This window comes from Mastigoproctus giganteus, chromosome 1 (assembly GCF_048544385.1).
Source record: "Mastigoproctus giganteus isolate SK-2022 chromosome 1, ASM4854438v1, whole genome shotgun sequence".
Lineage (NCBI taxonomy): Eukaryota > Metazoa > Arthropoda > Arachnida > Uropygi > Thelyphonidae > Mastigoproctus > Mastigoproctus giganteus.
This window is the reverse complement of record NC_143575.1, coordinates 88716408-88735497: the sequence shown is the minus strand read 5'-3', so window position 1 is coordinate 88735497 and position 19090 is coordinate 88716408. Positions and strand designations below refer to the sequence as shown.

The following is a 19090-nucleotide window of genomic DNA, read 5'->3' as shown; positions in this document are numbered from 1 at the left end:
TATGACAATCCCGATATTGAAACGTCGCTCAAATAAAGAAGAGAAAATTCCTGTTCTAATATCCTCCACTTTTATTGCTCGTTGGTTTTCGTCCATGCTATTTGCAGTTGTCTTTAATGAATGGACGCATCATTTCTATGGTAACGCTCATTTTGTTTTCACCGAACGAGACCATAAAATGATACAAAATTAATTTTATTACTATAATTATTATTTATGGGACCATTTCAGTTCATTAAAGTTTCGTTAACCTTCCAGCCACAAAGCTGTTAATACGAAGTGAGGTAAATATTAGGAAATCAAGTTGGTCACACTGAGACTGCGCTGTTCGGTTCCAATTCAACATGTAGTGTGCAGTGAAATCTTCCATCCGGGTATAAGAATGAAAATGCTGGCCAAATTAACGGTCGCGGGCAAGGGTTATATTAGCTTTTATTCTTTATCTGGGTTTTTCATCCGGCGGAACAGAAAACCGAATGTTGAATGTCATTTTGGAATGGGCTATTTTAGCCATTATTAGTTACACAACCTTTCCAAATAAGTCGGCAGATACCTGTGAACTCGGGTCTTAATTAAAGCGTTAAAATACAGCTCTACAACGCTGTATTTAAGGCTGGCCAATAATCTGCGCTCAATTCAGGACATTAGGTGAAAGACAAGGATTGTATCCTGTGTAATGCAATTCAGTGCATTACACAGGATAGAATTCACTTTAAAGAACTGTACGTTCCACAGAGGTAACCAAGATACTGTTATTGCTAAAATTTACTGTTTTAGAGTGCTTGTTCTCAAAATAGAAATCTTTTTTAACTCAGCTGAATTCTTGTTTCAATGCATGATGTAACCATTAACTGCTGCTTTAATGCTTAGTTTTTAACAACCTATTTCTCCTCTAGTCGTCCGAAAGAAGCAGTTCTTCGTTAAACAGTGACCTTATGGGACAACAAGAAATCATTCATAGAAAAGAGGAGGAATGCAATGAGAAAATATTGTTTTCAACGCCACCCACCGACGGTAAGCTTACTTATAGATGAATACATTGTAATCGAATTCTCCCTTCATCCCTACGGTCCAATTTTTGATGTGTGCATTGTTAATGTAAACTCAGTTCATGTTCTTTGCAGTAGACGTTTAAAGTATTTATTCTGTTTAAAATTATTCGCAGACAGATGAGGTAGAAACTCTGAGAGAAATATTAGGTTACGTAGTAGCATCAAATAAAATTAAACGGTGACTTGGATATTTACTGACGTGGAACCGTTACAAACTGTGCCGAGTAAAATAACATCAAAGAACACAACAGCTGCCATTTAAGTTCTTTCAGTGCATTACACAACAGAAAATGTGATAACGTTTGATGGATTGTCCTAAACTGTTTGTTTATTAAACATGGCGTTACAATGTACATGGTCCTAAGAGTTTCTCAGCTCGTAGTAATATGCTTACCGGTAAACATGGTGGTGAGTGATTTTATGAGTCAACTATGCAGCGTGCCCGGTATTCTTAATACATTTTATGATTGCCAGATTAGGAGTAGTGCTGGTTGGTGAACATAACGAATGACAGGAGGTGAGCTTGGCTTTTATACAACAAAAGACCGCATGATTATGGTACTCTTCCTTTGTCAGATGAAGATGTTTACTATCATAAGGTGGGGGGGAAGCATCACATTTTCATTGTGATGTCAGAACCTATCTTGATGGTAAATTTCCACACTACTGGGTAGGTTGAAGAGGAAGTGCTGAATTTTCCCCACGTTTCCAGATTTGAGTCCATCGGACGTTATGGCTTTAAAGGATATGATGTTTACAATCAGAAATCAGCAATAGATGAAGAATTTGGACATGAAATTGAACGATCTTTTTCGTCCATCCCACCAAAAACACTTGTCAAAGTTTATCGTTCAGCTCTTCGACGCTGCCAACAATTGCCGGATTTTACAGGTGGAATCTTTGAGTGTTTGAAGTAATGAATTGCATACCCAAACCACTGTTTCTCGATTATCTCCAGGAATTTTTACCCCTCTTTACCTAGAGGAACACGGTATTGGCAGATCTAAGAAGCATTTAATATGAGGAGCTAAAAACTTACATTAATAAAATTCATCGTAGCTGAAAGACTGGTTATAGAATAGTTAATCATGTGATCATCTTGTGAAATCAATAGATATAAACATATTTAGCCGTACTTCATGCATATAGATTCCAACGCTTCTTAACATTGAATATTTCTCTGAGACAAGGCCAGGATGTACTTACAGATAGATTCCTTATTTTTATGAAATAAACAAAATCGGATATGAAATTTCTAAATACGCTAATGGACAAAAATTTAATGCATAAATGCGAAAAGTGCAATAGTTTATAAAATAATTGATGCACGTTGGTGATAATTGATGCGGAAGTGCATCCTGTCGCGATGCAGCTATGTGAACTTATAGGTAAAGTGTCTCGTTTAACTGAAAGGGTAGCTGTGAGGATAAGCAGCAGACTGCCAGTAACGATCACATGGGTTCGGGCCTCGGGAAAATAAATAAATAAAATACAAATATATGTGGCGCCATCTAGAGTACGAAATAAGAACTACAAAATAATAAGAGTAGAAGACCGGCAGAATTACTTGACAAGTACAGGTCACTGTTGAAAAAAAAAGCCGTGAATTAGGGTTGAATTTGAAAGTGTCTGCAATTCTACCCAGGCACGATAGGAGGGGAGTAAATCATGAGAGCCTTGTCGATCAATTCGGCCCTGGAAAGATGGTTCAATGGGTAGAATATTTTTCAGACAGGAGAGACTGCTTCTACAGGGATGGGATACACTTAAATAAAAAGGGTGCAGGAATATTTGCTGATGCTATCGAGGCAGTGTTAGGTGGGTCGGAAAACTGATAGCTTGGGGAGATACAACGACTAATAGATTAACAGAAGTGAAAGAAAAAGAACAGGTGCATGCATACTTGCGTGTACACCAATTTGAGGTATTGCTCAAAACATCAAAAGCAGATATTGTTGGGATATCAGAGACGTGTTGTCACACAGATACAAGGAATGCAGAACTGGAATTTGGGGAGTACAACGTCTACAGACAGGATAGGAAGGGAGGAGGGGTTATGCTATTAGTTAAGAAACACATAAAATCCAAGGAAGTGAAGCCAGTCAACATCGCTGGACAGTGCAGCGTTGAGTCAGTTTGGTGTGACATAAGCATTGGGAGATCAAAATTGAGAGTAGGTTGAGAGTGTGCTATAGGCCTAGTGACTCTGATGAATATAATAAGAAATTCTACAGGGAAATAGAGTGGGCTAGTAAATCAGAGAGTTTTATTATGGGGGATTTTAATTTCCCAGATATTGACTGGAATTTGGGGGCTGGTCACTCACACACTAGCAGGGCTTTTGTGGATTTATTGGATAATTGTTTTCTACATCAGCATGTTCAGGAGGCAACTAAAGGGAGTAATACTCTTGATCTGATTATCAGTAGTGATTCTCATGCATTAAGAATCTGCAGGTAAATGAACCACTAGGTGGCAGTGATCACAGTGTGTTGAAGAGGTAACTACCATCAGGGGTAAAGGGAAATGTTTTTGCTCTCGTAAGGGGACTACGATGGACTGAGACAGTATATAAATTCTATACGGTGGGGACCAACTGATGATGTTACCAACAGCAAATTCAAAATGGGAAGCATTCAAAGAACTTATCCTGGAAGCTACTAGGCTTTACATACCAACTAAGAAATACTGTTCAAGGTTTAGGCCTAAATGGATGTCAGATGAACTAATAAGACATACGGCAGAGAAGCAAAATGCATGGGATACATATAAATTAACACGTGACACAGAAGCCTATGATAGATATAAGGTGATCTGTAACCAAGTCGCAAAGGATGTTAGGCAGGCGAAGGCAGATTATGAGAAATCCTTAGCAAATGATGCAAAGAAAAACAGCAAAGAGTTCTTTACTTACGTAAACTCTGGAAGGGGATGAATCAGATTGGTCCACTTGATATCGATGGTTCAACTGTTGATGATCCTGCTCAGGTAGCTAACAAACTAAATGAATATTTTGCATCGACATTCACACATGAGGAGTTATTCAGCGAGGGGAATGCAAGAGGTGTATTCAACTCTGGCAGTAAGCTAGATAATCTTGTAATAACTGAGAGTAAAGTGGAGAAGAAATTGTTGAAGATAAACACAAGAAAGGCATCTGGGGTGGATGGGATCTATCCAGTTAAAATAAAGGAGGCAGCAAAGGAAGTAAGCAAACCCTTAGCCATAATTATGTGAGCTTCCCTTGACTCAGTGGAGGTACCCATAGACTGGAGATGTGCAAATGTGACCCCAATTCACAAAGGAGGATCAAAGGCTGACACAAGTAATTATAGACCTGTGAGTTTAACTTCTGTTCCCGGAAAATTAATGGAGGCACTGGTTAAAGAAGCACTGCAGGATCATCTAGACAAGACTTCAGTTATAGCTCGGACACAGCATGGTTTTGTTAAGGAGAAGTCTTGCCTGACCAATTTGATTGGATACTATGATGTAGTCACAAAACAACTGGATGCAGGGAATAACTTTGATATTATATACTTGGATCTTAGAAAAGCTTTTGATACTGTTGCACATGGAAGACTGCTGCACAAATTGCAGCAGTGTGGCATTGGAGGCAAATTGCTGCTATGGATAAAGGGGTGGTTGAGGGGGAGAAGACAGAGAGTGGTAATCAATGGACACTGCTCATCGTGGACTAATGTTATTAGTGGAGTCCCTCAGGGTTCAGTGGTGGGTCCATTATTGTTTTCTGTATTTATAAATAATATTGATGATGGTATATCAAGCAAGTCCAAGTTTGCAGATGATACGAAGGTTCGTAGGGCTGTTAAGGACACTAATGACAATACGCTGCTGCAACAGGATCTAGAAAAGTTGAGCAGATGAACTGAGAGGTGGCAAATGAAGTCTGACATTGACAAATGTAAAGTACTGCATTTGGAAAGCAGTAACCCAAGGGTAACGTATCAACTCTGTGGCACTACACTGACAGTGGTAGAGAATGAAAAGGACCTGGGGTAATTGTGCAGGCAGATATGAAGTTCTGTGAGCAGTGCAGACGGGCTGAAAAAGTAGCTCATGGTGTCTTGTCAATGATATACAGGAATTTTTCTAGCAGGGATAAGGAGGTGATTATTCCCTTGTATAAGGCAATGGTCGGGCCACACCTTGAGTACTGTATACAGGTCTGGAGGCCTCGTTTCAAGAAGGATGTACAGCTGCTGGAACGAGTATAGAGAAGGGCAACAAGATTAGTGAATGGAACAAAGGGTTGCTCTTACGAAGAAAGGCTTAAGTTTTGCAAATTACAGTGTGTGGAGACTAGGCACCGGCGAGGTGATCTGATAGAGGTGTATAAAGCCTTGAATGGTTTGAGCATGCTCGATGCTGATGGGATTCTTCCTCTAGCTCAGAATAATCACCTGAGAGGGCATAAATTCAAATTGAGGAAAGACAGATGTATGATAGATGTGCGGAAGTTTGCCTTTAGCTAGCGGGTAGTTGGTTGGTGGAACAGACTTCCATCCTTTGTTGTGGAAGTTGATAGCCTAAATAAATTTAAGGCGCAGCTGGACAGGTATTTCGAACGAACGGAGGGGTGAAGTGGAAGTGGGTTTTTTTTTTTTTTTTTTTTTGGCTGATGATGCATAAGCTTGCTTTCTTGCATCGTATGCCTCTACTAATGCTGATTTCTTAAATATGCAAATTGGTTTACGTAAATAGAAAATGGGTTTTTAATAGAAGAGCTTGTAAACCACAATGTCACCTTGCAATCAGAAAACGCTCACATCGACCTCTCGTGTTGCTCATGAGAGTGCTTTAGAATCCTTCTGATATTAGGGCCTAATTTTCCAGAAGTGCAGTTCAGAATTGTTGAAAAACCGAAATTGTTTCCTCAGAGTGTCCTATATATACTTTGTGAGCATGTTGTTTGACGAAAGTTCTAATAATTTTCGCCCTCTGGATGGGGTTTCTCTGCCTCTCCGAGGAGAAGCTGCAAATTGGGATGAGATGTGTCATGATTCTTGTTTCCTGCCAGTTAGGGTCAAAAAACGTCTGTTAGTGTTATTGCCCTTAGTCAACTTTCAACAATTCTTCCCATTACTTCTCTTGGAATGTTATTAGTGGAGTCCCTCAGGGTTCAGTGTTGGGTCCGTTATTGTTTTCTGTATTTATAAATCATATTGATGATGGTATATCAAGCTTAATGTCCAAGTTTCCAGACGATACAAAGGTTGGCAGGGTTGTTAAGGACACTACTGACGCTATGCTGCTGCAACGGGAACACAAGTCTCCAAGTTTCAGAACACAAGTCTCCAACTTGTGTTCTGAAAGGAGGGGGAGAGAAACCTCTACATTCAAAATATCTCATATGGACGAACATTAAGAAAATTTGTTCCGCCAGTGAATTTTTCCACCTTTTCCCTACCCACTGGTGTCTACCACAATTTTCTCAATAGAACTGGTTGGCTCACTATCAGACCACTCAATTTAAACCCATCCATTTTGCAATATGCATCTGGTACGTGATCTGTGTGCTCAATTAGATTTACAAAGAGCAAATATGAAACCTCGACTTTTATTTTTCTATTTATTTTTTTCAGACACAAATATCTGAGGTTGACATGCACATGAAAAACCTTTTGATTTGATTAGATCACTAAGAGGCTTAGATTTTAACATCGGATCCAAAGCAGTCATTGGGTGATTCTGTTAACGTACCAGAATTATTTTCAGTTTTGAAGCACCGTGGAATTCCAAGCTACTTTCACACCATCTTTGTTTTTGTTTCCAGTTTATTTTGGGTCCATAGACCAAGTTAAGATTTGCTCCCATCAATCCTTTTTATTATTACTCGCGAGATATTGCTACTCAAAGAATACCTTCAGTTAAAGTATTTTCACATCTGAGAACACTACACGGAAAAACCATTAAGGAGTTAAGAGAATATTTAATGTGGTACAGAAAACTAGTTTCTCTCTAATCCGTGGGCAAACAAAGTAGCCGAAGTGGCCTTCAACCTCTCTTTCAGGGATGAAAGAAGTTTCTTAATCAGTTCCGCAGTCAGTCGTAGAGGATGATAAAGAACAGGATGAATTCCAACTAAGTCTGCTGAATTACGTGTTACATGATTGTGTATTTACTAGTTTCGTAACTGGGCACAGGTTCGCAGCATGTCATCCATAAGAGCATTCGCGAGCTTTTAGAACAACCACTCGGAACTAATGATAGTTTTATCTTGCGCGGTTATTTTCTTTTCTTTTTTTTTTCTTTGGGCGTAGTAAACGGAAGAAACCCCAGCAAAGAACTTGATAAGGAAGGAATGTTGCTGTCTGTTATATATTATAGAAATAGTTGTGAGACTTAATAAAAAGAAATGACTCTTCAAAAAAAAAAGCCGGGACTTCTTAAAGGGAAAAATAAAAGTTCAAGTTATTGTGAAACTCAAGAGAAAGCGTCCTTTTTCGAGTTCGGTCTTATTATTTTCTGATTGGGAGTGCACACTGAGTACTTGACTGATGGAAAGCTATTTTTGGTCACTGTGATAGAAAGATTTTTGAGTGTCGTTATTCCTAAAATATGTTTTGTTGTTATATTGCGGTACTTCAATCCTCAAGATGTACATTATTGAAACTTATCTTGCCATTCTGTTTATTTGCTTTATTTATTTTTTTTTTCTAGACACAATAGAAATTCGATCTAGCTGATGGGTTGAAAAACTTATCTCTATATACCGATATATCGGTTGAAAATAAATTGAATTGACGAAATGGACTCAATAAGTGTTGTTATTCTTTCAGCACTGGTGTATAGTATTCTATTTTGGACGATAAATAAAATACACGAAAATATACAAACTCTTAAACCTTCATTTAAACTAAATTTCGTATTTCATAAAGTGATATTTTGAAAGTCAAAAGTCTTTTTATCAAGGGATCGTGTTCTGGAATTAAATGCTGTAGTCTGTTAATATTATGCCAAAGAGGGAAATTATTGGGTATTGCGCCTTCTTTTGTTGACACAGAAAACTGTGTCAACAAGTTTCTTCCGGTTTTAATCTCATTTCATCTACAGTACAAGGTTACTATAAGTTTCAACAATCTTTTGCTTGGAATCAACTAGCTTGATCCCATATTAATTTCGAATTAAACTACTCTTGTAAATGAGTTTGGCCTCATCGTAAAAATGATATTTTACCACTCAAGGTCCCTAATAGGTGGTGTCATTCCAGGTTATAAAATATTTGAACCAGTAATACAGTGCAATACTACCAATGATCAGCACGGCCAGCTCAAGGAATATTAGATCAAGTGAGGTAAGGATATGCAGTGTCATTGCCACATGCGGAGAGGCTTAATTTTGCTTCTACTGATTGACCAGTTCATTGACCTTCTGGCCATCCTTTCCTTCTGAAGCCCTTTCACATGTGCCGATATTTTGGACATGTGTTTATTTATCTACCAAAAATAAATAAATCACTTTGACCTCTACAGAATCGTAAAATAACCAACTGTGGTGTCATTGCTAAATTTAGGTGTGTACACAGAACGCAACATAAAAACTCAGTTGGAAACAAGGAAGTAGTTAACCGAAGATCGTAGAGGTGCAGTGAGACCGATTCTTAGAAGAAAATCGGTTCATGTGCTCTTTCCTACTGCGTTGTACAAAATTATACATTTGACTAATGGAAATCTCCCGTCATACTTTTATAGAAATAATTTCCTTCAGATAGTTATCGATGCCAACATTAGGTGTGAAGACAGGTGGGTTCCACATGAGTCTTGTTAGACAAACTTCTTCAGAGTTCCTGTTCTAAAATATCTTCACACCACCTGCTTCATGTCAAATACAGCAGCTGCTACTTTCAAAGATTTCGGAGAGCAGCCAAGTACCCATTTTTCGCGTCTCTTATCGTCACAGAGGGGTCCCTTAAATCTGCAATTTAATTCTGGATCACACATGGCGTCTTGCATTTGATTGTAGGGAAGGGTTGCTAACTGTTTTTACCAAGACATTTAAGTGGGATTGAAAGATAGCGTATTTGCTTTAATTCCTCACATAGCCGAAGTACCCATTTGAGAGATAAAGTCTGTTACTCTTAGAATAAGAAACCGTTATCCAAGAATAATAAAAGTAAGTATCGTATCTTAATTGATTTTTTGTGAGTACAAAGCGAATATCGGCATTGACGTATTTCAAATTCTTTTGAAATTTAAAAGCAACATTAGTTTTTTATCACGAAAAATATATAATAAATAAACATAAAAAGGAATATATAAAGTGTGTTTTCAGATCGATGTATGGCATGAAAAAAGTATATAAAAATCGGGAACACATAAGAGTATCTAATGTATTTCTTCTCTTGAATTAACAATTGTATATCTTCTCGCTGTTGTATAATGCATATCAGAAATCTGTTACCAAAGAGATATTGAAATAGAATCTGCCTATATGGTTCCAGGAATACATCATTGATCACTGCACATTCTGGTGCCAAGAAAATCATGGAGGAGGGTGGGGGTGGAGTAGAGCAGGTGGAGAAACGCCAGAGGCTACTGGGAATAGATGATGTTGCTGAATGGTAACAGCTGGTGAAGACATAAATGTGAATGTGATTTAGGAATTTTTTAAGACCAAATTTACTGCGTTGTCGCAGAAAATAAAACCAACAAGAATAGCGTAGTTTTGGAACAGCTATGCTAAATTTTAAACTTGCTTGAGTCAGGAAAAAAAAAATCATTTCTGCTTTTTGAATTGTTGGAAATGTGTTGCATCGACATTAACATAAAAATAAAAGAACTAAATTGGAAACTCTTCTAGACGTTTCAGAATTTTTTTCTCTTATTTCTTTATGAGTATCATTCTTAAATAAATGATGACGTTTCTGAGGTTTAGATGTTGCTGCACAATGTACTTAATTCTGAACTTTTTTAATAAGGTTTATATTATATTAATTTTTATTTTAGCTTAGTTTATATTAATTTATATTATTTTTTTTGAATGGTAATTTTTGTCCAAAGTAGTTTAACTGTGGGGCTAAATGAGGACAGTAGGGGAAGGTATTTTTATAGCGTAAAAATACCCTCCCATACTGTAAAAATACGTGTGAGAATAGTAGAATATTCAACAGGATGAATATGAATCAAAATTTTGAATTACTGATACTGGTTGCCTGAATTTTGATTCACCCGCCATTTAAATATTATGGACTTATTTGTCAAGCGCGACCCCGAGTGCCAAGCGATGTCTACTGCGATTTTCAAATGTTAGTTAGTTTTGAAAAGTTAGGGCGTGTACTAACTTTTTCTTCTCTTCTTCTGATCGCTTGGTTACTGGTTGGCACTCCTTCTCGCAGGGCTAAAAGGAGCAACCATCGATTGCGATGCATATCCACCCCTAGAGCCAACAGGCCCTCAACCTACTGAAACCCGCAGAATGAACATGATCTTAGTCTTCCGAAAAAAAGATAGAATGGATTTGAACAAATTAGAACTACCAACTTTTCTGATAATGAATTCCATATCAACCCAGCCGGTAAGCAAACTCTCTTCTTTTGTCATCCACAGATGTCTCGAAAATGCGGCAAGTAAAACAACTCCAGTCAGTAGATCAATTAGTTGAAACCACGCAAGCAAGGCATTCTGAATTGTTATCGAAATTGTCCTCTATGATTGGAATCCAAATTGAAGTCACGCCACATAACACCCTAAACTCCTCAAAAGGAGATAAGTGAGTGTGATTCATTGAATGTTGCAGAAGACGAAATAGTCATGGAATTGCAGAAACAGAAAGTAACTCAAGCAAGGCTAATAATTATTCGGTAGGACGATAACCTAGTTCCAACTCAAAATATAATACTGACTTAATTCACCTAATGCGGGATACCTACATTGCCATATCCGACCATACATTTCAAACCCTTTAAGACGTTTAAAGTGTCAAAAACTTGGTCAAGAGGCGAAATTACTTGCCCTAATTGTGGGTCAAAAAACTCACCCACAAACATAGAATACTGCAAAGCCACGCAAATGTCCAAATTGTAAGAGCAATCATCCAGCATATTCAAAATTATGTGACCCCTGGAAAATGGAAAAAAAGAATACAAAAGTATAAGGTCGAGAATAAAGTCTCCTATCAAGAAGAAAGAAAGCAAATAAAGGCAACTGTCTCAAAACGCACCTACACTCCCGTTATTCAAAAGTGTTAAGCTGTTTCATCCCAAACGGAGGTATCAATCCCGCCTAACACATCCATTGCAGAATGGACACGATCTGTACTATCGACACATCACCTACTACATTCAAACAGCATGGGCACTGAAAATATAACAGCAAGAGATGAAACAATACCTTGATTTTTATGCGAAAGATGACATGGAGACTGGATTTTCACCTAGTCAAAACGATGATGTAGAAGAGAGTAAAGATTCGGGAATCCCATTTTTTTCCTAAAAAAAACAAAAACGTTGTTGTTGTTGTAGTAGTAGCATCAGTAACTAAGGCCATATTGCTTCGTGTATATTGTCTGCAAACTGCGTGTTCTGAGATCGATTTTCTGATATTTTTTTTTTCTTGCTGAATGAAAAACCGAATTTCGGTGAATAAAAACCATGCTACCCTCAACTGAGACCGACTAACTCTGCCACGTTATGAAAAAGGCCCATAAAAATTCTTCCCGTCCTTGACGGGATTCGAACCAACTCGGCAACTGAATGGTAAATATCTGCCTCCTTCTGCTCCAATCTTTAACAAGAATGGATAGGAAATATCTTCTCAAGAAATAGGTGACGCCCTTGCAGAGACTCCCTCCCAAACAGCATATGACAACTCTTTTCTTCAAATCACAGCTTTAGTAGAAAGATACAAGATAACGTACCATGCTACCCAATATCTTGCCTATAATCACCATTTAACCTACTTGAACTCCAAATAGCATTAAATATATCACCCAATAGTGCATCTGGATCAGATGGAATCCATTATGTAATGCTGAAACATATAAACAGGCCCTCGTGGGTAGCACAGTTAGTAGGATCGCCGTCCTCCTTACACCGGTTGGAAAAGACCTGAGTTTGAGTCCCGTCGATGACATGAGGAATTTTTATGGCCCTTTTTTACAAGTGGCTACGTTAGTCGGTCTCAGGCGAGAGTAGCATGGTTTTTTTCTCTCTCCTGAAACTCTGATTTCTCTTCAAGCATATCGACCACAGAACACGCAATTTACAGACATATTATATACTCAAGACTTTGGTGTAATATTCCGTTCCGACCATCTCTCTCTTGCCATGTCGATCACATAATGCCTCAGACTTCTGTGGAGGGGGGGGGAAATTTTTATTTTCTTATTTTATTATATTTATTTTAACCCCTTTTATTATTTATATCCTCCCTTATTGTTCATTCTACCTAATAACGGTACTTTACAATTCCCCACTTTGCAATTTGACTCGTATGTCTATCAGGAGCTTTCAGGTTCTAAGGGGTTTCTATATTATTATGTTCCTCCTTGGGTTTGGCTGTATGTTCAAAATGACTAAACAAAGACTTCGTTGAAAATATAACAAAATTTTATTACATAAATGGAATAGTTCAATGATCCAGTACATATTATAATTGGTATTGTTCTATTACCGTACAAACATAAAATGATTGGTTAAGTTTAGTTATATTCTTGTACAACCTTTTCCATTATATTACAAGGCTAACAACATCTTTCTTATGCCACTCTTTTTATACATTACTTAGTAAAACATTCTCTGAGAAAATCATTTTTTATTCTAATAGATCAGGCTTGTCTCTCACATTCCAATCTTCCTTTTCTTTTTTTTTACAATAAGATTTCTCTGTTAACAACATTAAGGGTAATCTCTTTCTAATTAGATTATTTATCTTTTCTAATACATTAAGCATTCACCTTTTAAATCAATATTTATCTCACTCCCTAAGTTATGCTAACAACCTTACTTCTGACTTGTCAGCTTATGACAGTTCAGTGTATCATATATATATATATATATATATATATATAACACTCTTTCTATAATCACTCTGAATTATCCCACTTCCAAAACTGTTACCTTACTTTACGTTACTCAGGAAAATTTTCTACATCTATAAATCTCTCTCTCTCTCTCTCTCTCTCTCTCTCTACCTTTATCTAGGGAACCTTATCTTAATTATACATTTTTTTAAAGTACATATCTCTTATTATATAGGTTATAATGTCCCTCTTATAATTCCTAACCCTTCTTTAGCGTCCTATAATTTACAAGTGAATACTCATGTTAATTAGACACTTACTTCTTACGATCTTCTTAGGGCCTTCCTTTTCTCAATGGGCTGTTGTCTTCGACTGGATAGGGCATCACCGAGTCTCTTAGGAATTTATGGGCTGGTCTTCGATACTGCTACTTAGCCTTCGGTTCAGCTATTCTGGCGGGCTTGGGACCACAACTTTACCTTCTCAGCTCACTTATCTGCGCATTGGCCTTTATCACTGCCTTCAGATGACGGACTAGGCTTATTTCTCTCTACTATATTTTTTCCATCACCAACCATATGACCAACTACTCAACTGTTCTCTTTTATCATGAAACTCATCTAACTCTTCTTAACCCACTGACTGTACTTAAACTTATCTAACCCTCCACAACTTACTACTCCATCTTAGCTTTGTCAGAACTTTCTCAACTGGCTGACAGGACGGGACAGGACTCTAGGTTACGCGCGCTTTCTTTTTGTTCTTCGAATTTGTGTACCGCCCTTTTTTTTGTTGGCGGCCCACCTTCGCTCAGAAATTTAACCACTCGTACTTCAATATTTAAATTTACATCCCGACTATTCGCTAGTGTGGGTTTCCCATGCTGTCTCCATCCCAGCTATATTCCACCTCCCATTTTAATATCAATATTCCTTTCCCAGGCCGTCTGTTCTCTTTTGAAGTCGACCGAACCACAGACACCTGTGACTACTTTGCACCTACCCTAAATTTCTGCGGAACAAGCTATTTCAGACAACCAGACGCCAGCCCTATTGTTTTGGACACGGTATTAGTCGTGTACTTACTTCCTGTTTGTCTCCCGGAGTCTCTGATCAAAGGGATGCTCCGATTAATCCGGCTCACCTTTCTATTATTCTCTAGCGACCCTTTTTCTCGCCTTCCCATTTTAGACCTTCAGATTTGTTTACGGTACTTGTAGCTGAGTGTTTATCCATCTGTTGGTAGAAATTTTCGCGCAGTAATTCCCACGACTCTCCCTTCCCTTCGATTAGCCTTCTCCTTAATTTAATCTCCCCCATATTTTTAACGATCCACTTTGTTCAATTTATTTGATTTGTTATATTTTATTTAACAATATAAGTATTCCTGACGTATTCTTTCTTATTAAATTTCTCAGTTTGGGAACGACGATCTGTTATCTTTATATACAATTTGCTTGTAAGATTTTATATCTTACACTTCCAAGCTTCTTGGCTTAATTAAGCATTCTTAATCTGTTTTTAAGAGTGACAAAGTTATAATTCTTCTCTACAAGCAGCTTATACTTCCCATTTTTGATTATTGTGATATTATTTGGTCCCCACAACAGAAATATCTTTCTCACAGACTTCAGCGAATTCAAATTAAATTTATTAAATTCTTATGTTCTCCAAATCGCCTTGCCTTTCACAGTCGAACTATAGAACTCTTTGTTGTCACTTTGAATCGTCCCTCTTCACTCCAAACGACAATTCAGTGGGTCTCTTTTTGAACTCTGTTATCGATTCTCCACCTCTTCTTGAACAAATACCTTTCACTAACCCTGCTTTAATTATCGTTATAGAACTAATTTCTCACTGCCTGTCCAATCCAAATGTTGCATATATTTTAATACTACTAGCTGCTTTGTATTGATTATCAGCGTTCTCACCATTATCTGGGGTCTGCGTGCCCTGTGGGGGAGCAGTTTGTAAATAAATAAATACTGCTCAATATGGCCTAAGTTGCTGATGCGCCTAGAGCCATGCTACTACCAAGCAACCATGGAGGTTGGTTGATTGCAGTTAATATGGGATATGTTATTAATATGGAGCATGTTTTGCTGGCAAGAACTGGGACTCCTGGTGCCTATGGATCAATTTCACTGGAAGCTCCTAGGAGACCATGTGCATCCTGCCACGTTGCTTTTTTCCCGGACGGAAGCAGGACCTTCCAAGACGATAATGCGCCGTGTTATCGGGTCCACACCGTGCCCATATGGTTCGAAGAACACAGTGAAGATATCACTCATCTTGCTTGGCCTTCGAATTGCCTAACCTCAATCCAATTGAACACCAGTTGGATGTTTTGGAACGGGAAGTGAGGCTTTTAGACACGCAGCTGTCATCTGTTCCAACACTGTGGAAAGTCTTGCAAGCAGCATGGCTGAAGATCCCTACGGACGGGTTCAGATATCTAGTGAAGTCAATGCCTAGGCGAACAGTGGTTGTTATCCATGCGAATGGTGGCCCAACACGGTATTAGGTAGGTGGTCATAATTCAGTGATCGCTGAGCGTATATATGTGTGTATGCACTTACCGTCTTCATCATGTCCGTCCACACATAACAACTCGACTCTCAGTAGGCGAATTTTCATGAAATTTAATATTTAGGTCTTTTAAAAATACTTTTCGATCCATTCTAAATTTAATTAAAATGGGACTAATAGACATCCAGAAATTATTATTTCTTTTATCTTTACAATTTATATGGAAAAAGAAATTCGTATATTAAATGCAGTTTTAATACAATTCCGTTAGCTGTAGACATTCCATGTACGTATTATGTAAGACTCGTGAATACGGTGACACTTGTGTATAGATACATGTTCATAAAGAGAAATGGGACTTTAAAAGTTTATGGGATAAGAGCAATAAATATTACACGGTTGTAATAAAACTAAATGGCTAAGTTCAGAGAACGTAAAACCGTTCTGTAATTAATTGATAAAGAGATAATTATATTTGTTTTTCGCTCCTATTAATCACAGAAAAAGAAATCATTTAATTTAAGAAAGGAATCGAAAGCACCTGAAATGTAACCTGCTGCATATATTAACTGAATATTAGATTTGAAGATAAAATAAGCGTTTTTCAAGGGAATCAACTAATGAATCTCAGTCGTGGCACTTCAAGGTCACGCATGCTTCTTTGGAATGTAAAACATGGAACATAGTTTTATCTTGTTGCATGGTTTGAAAAAAATCAATCTTTCGTGATTCGTATACGGCATTTTTAAGTTCAAGAATATCTGGAGTGAAGCAGTTCAGAAATTTCAGAATGATGGACATACACAGTTTCTGTTTCGCAGAATTATTGGGACAAAGTTGAGCTGTGTCTTTCAGATTGTGGTCAATATGTCCCATACGAGTCCTCCATTAAGAGGTTTGTTTCAAGTTGTTGCACCCATTATTCGTAATTTGTGTAATCATTTTTCTTGAGTTTATGTGTTCATATTGATTCATTGATCAAGTGTTATCTTTTAGGTGTTTATTGCCCAATTGTTTGGGATGGCGCATACTGCTGGCCGCACGCACCGGGTGATTCCGTACTTCAAGTCCCTTGTCCGTCATACATTCACGGTTTCAATACCAAAGGTAAGATTTATTTTGCACTAGCAAACTAGATCAAGTTATTATAACCATTTTATATTCCCTCCAGATAATATTCCGGTGTGTGTGTGTGTGTGTATTGGAGAGTGGGACTGTTAGATCCCTTTAACCAAGAGTGTGCTGGAGGGGGCTCTTGCGAGCCCCTTGCTTAATTTTTGGGAATTATCAAAGTCCCTCGTTAAAAAGAAGTTACTTTGTTAAAATTTAAAAGACGATTTCAATCGGTGTTCACCCTTAACTGAAATTCTTCACGAGCGTTCCTTGTTAACAAATCAGCAGCACGCACCCTGTCTTTAATCTTATCAATATATAAGTATGAATTAGCTTAGATTAATACTATAGATTACACTGTGTAAAAAATTTTGAAAAAGCTTGTTTGTCTTCAGTTATTGGTGTTTCTTTAGGAATTTGGGAGTATTCATTCCTAATGGGACCTTAATTTTTTTTGCATAGCATCGATGGTTACCCAGAAATGAAAGAAAATTAAATATGCAACAATACTACAGTATATCTTATTTATTAACATTGCTTAACTTCTGCACAGAATAGAATTTTAATCTCCTTCGTTAATAACGTTTAAAATATAATCACAAATTAATAAGTAATATTTCCTCCAATCAATCAAAAATTTTTCCTTACAGCTATACATTTGAACCTTTTTGTCTCTTGTGTTTATCTAAAGCTCATCATCAGCTTGATACTCCCGAACTAAGAATCAAAAATAGTCTCATCTTCCATGGAACCCCTTCTCCATTGCATGTATGATATCCTGGTGGAATCTTTCCCCATACTCTTCTCCAGTGGTGTATCCAGCTATCATCGTAAGGGGGAGGCATGGAACTAGACTTTTGAGATATTTTTAGAACGCCTGCTGAGTTCTTTTTCTTTTATTTCAAATTTTTGGTTAAGTGGGCGTGTGCTCCCACTGCCCATCCCTGAATACGCTCTGCTCTTCTCTAACATCGCTCAGATTTGGGCTGAAGAGATCTAGGTAGAAGTGCAAGTAATAGAGCTGGACTGACATTCTGCATCCATTTTTTTTTCAAAATTTGCAACCAACTTGTTAATTAGTTTTCAGTCGTAATGTTGCCAAGAATGCCATTCGCCACAAGCCGAAACGATTCCGAAACATTTCGATCAGCATCAGTAATTTTTACTTCCAATGTTTATCTAACATCTGTCTAACTTGGGAACCAAAAAATATATCACCTTTGAAATAGATTGTTTGCTTTAAGGTGCCAGCTTGAGGATCTAATGCTTAAAAAACGGTTTACCAGTCCCAGCTTGATACGGATTAGATGGAAACAAGACTGTTTCTTGGTATCAAGAGATTGTTTACAACATTGTGTATGCCAGGCTGCAACTTAATCCCGACAGACCATTCTCTTCTGCAGTGCTCATCTACTGCATTTCCGTCCCAGAAAGTTGAGAAAGCAAGGAAACTTAGTGAAACTACCTTACAAACCCAGAAGGAAGCCCTACATCTTGAAGTTCCCAGAGACATCCAATTTGTAATGGTCATACTTGATTTTTCTCTAACATATGCTTCATATTTCCAAAGTCTTCTTTAATAGGAACGCAGTGCACAATAGAAAAACAATGACACAGAGACTGTGGTAAAATGTGCATAAGTGACATATTTTTCTGCATATGGAGATAATTGGGATCCAGTAGATTCCATTCTTTTAAACTAGATTCCAGAAGTTCTGCAATGGATTTGGGTTGACTTAAGTCCTTCACTAAATTATCCATTTCTTGATGATTAGAGAAATGTGGTGATTTCCTTTAACAGGTTCCTGAGATCTAATCCCAGTTATGCTGTCCACCATAGCTTTCGTGTGTAGCACAGTTGGTATAATCATCGGCCTCCCCACACCGGGTGGAAAAGACCTGAGTTCGAATCATGTCGGTGACGCAAGGAATTTTTATGTGTCTTCTTCACAACCTGACTGAATTAGTCAGTCTTAGGCGGGGTAGCATGTTTTTTCTCCTGGAAACTCGGGTTTTTTGTCCAACAAACAGTAAATAGACCACAGGACACACGCAATTTACAGAGTTATTATATTCGGCACAATATGGCTTAAGTTGCTGACGCGGCTAAAACCCTCTCACAACCAACCAGGTCCTCTGATTTAACATCCCCCCAGACATCTTTTATGGGATTATTAAAATAGAAATCTAACGAGAACAATCCACGAAGCATTCTGCAGCTCTAAGCATCATTAAAAATACAGTCAGCAACATTCGACACAAACTCTTTCTCTTGTCTCTGACATGGGCAAAAGAGTGAATTTATGTATTGCTAAAAATGGAGGACAATTTCCAGTATTATTTATAAATTTTACTTCTGATAATTCTGATAATAAATTGTATTTTTCTTTGGTCGTTTTTGGATTTGCCTTTAAA

General features: G+C 37.7%; 1 protein-coding gene across 2 annotated transcripts in view; it reads left to right on the top strand.

Moving 5' to 3' along the window:
- The window catches only part of LOC150090978 (parathyroid hormone/parathyroid hormone-related peptide receptor-like), a 135742-nt gene that overhangs the window by 65777 nt on the left and 50875 nt on the right, over positions 1 to 19090 (top strand). For both annotated transcript variants that reach the window (XM_090380918.1, XM_090380926.1), the window contains exons 2-3: positions 897 to 1014; positions 16559 to 16669. In XM_090380918.1, coding sequence (XP_090237044.1) covers positions 897 to 1014; positions 16559 to 16669 — 229 coding nt within the window. The remainder of the gene's footprint in view (positions 1 to 896; positions 1015 to 16558; positions 16670 to 19090) is intronic.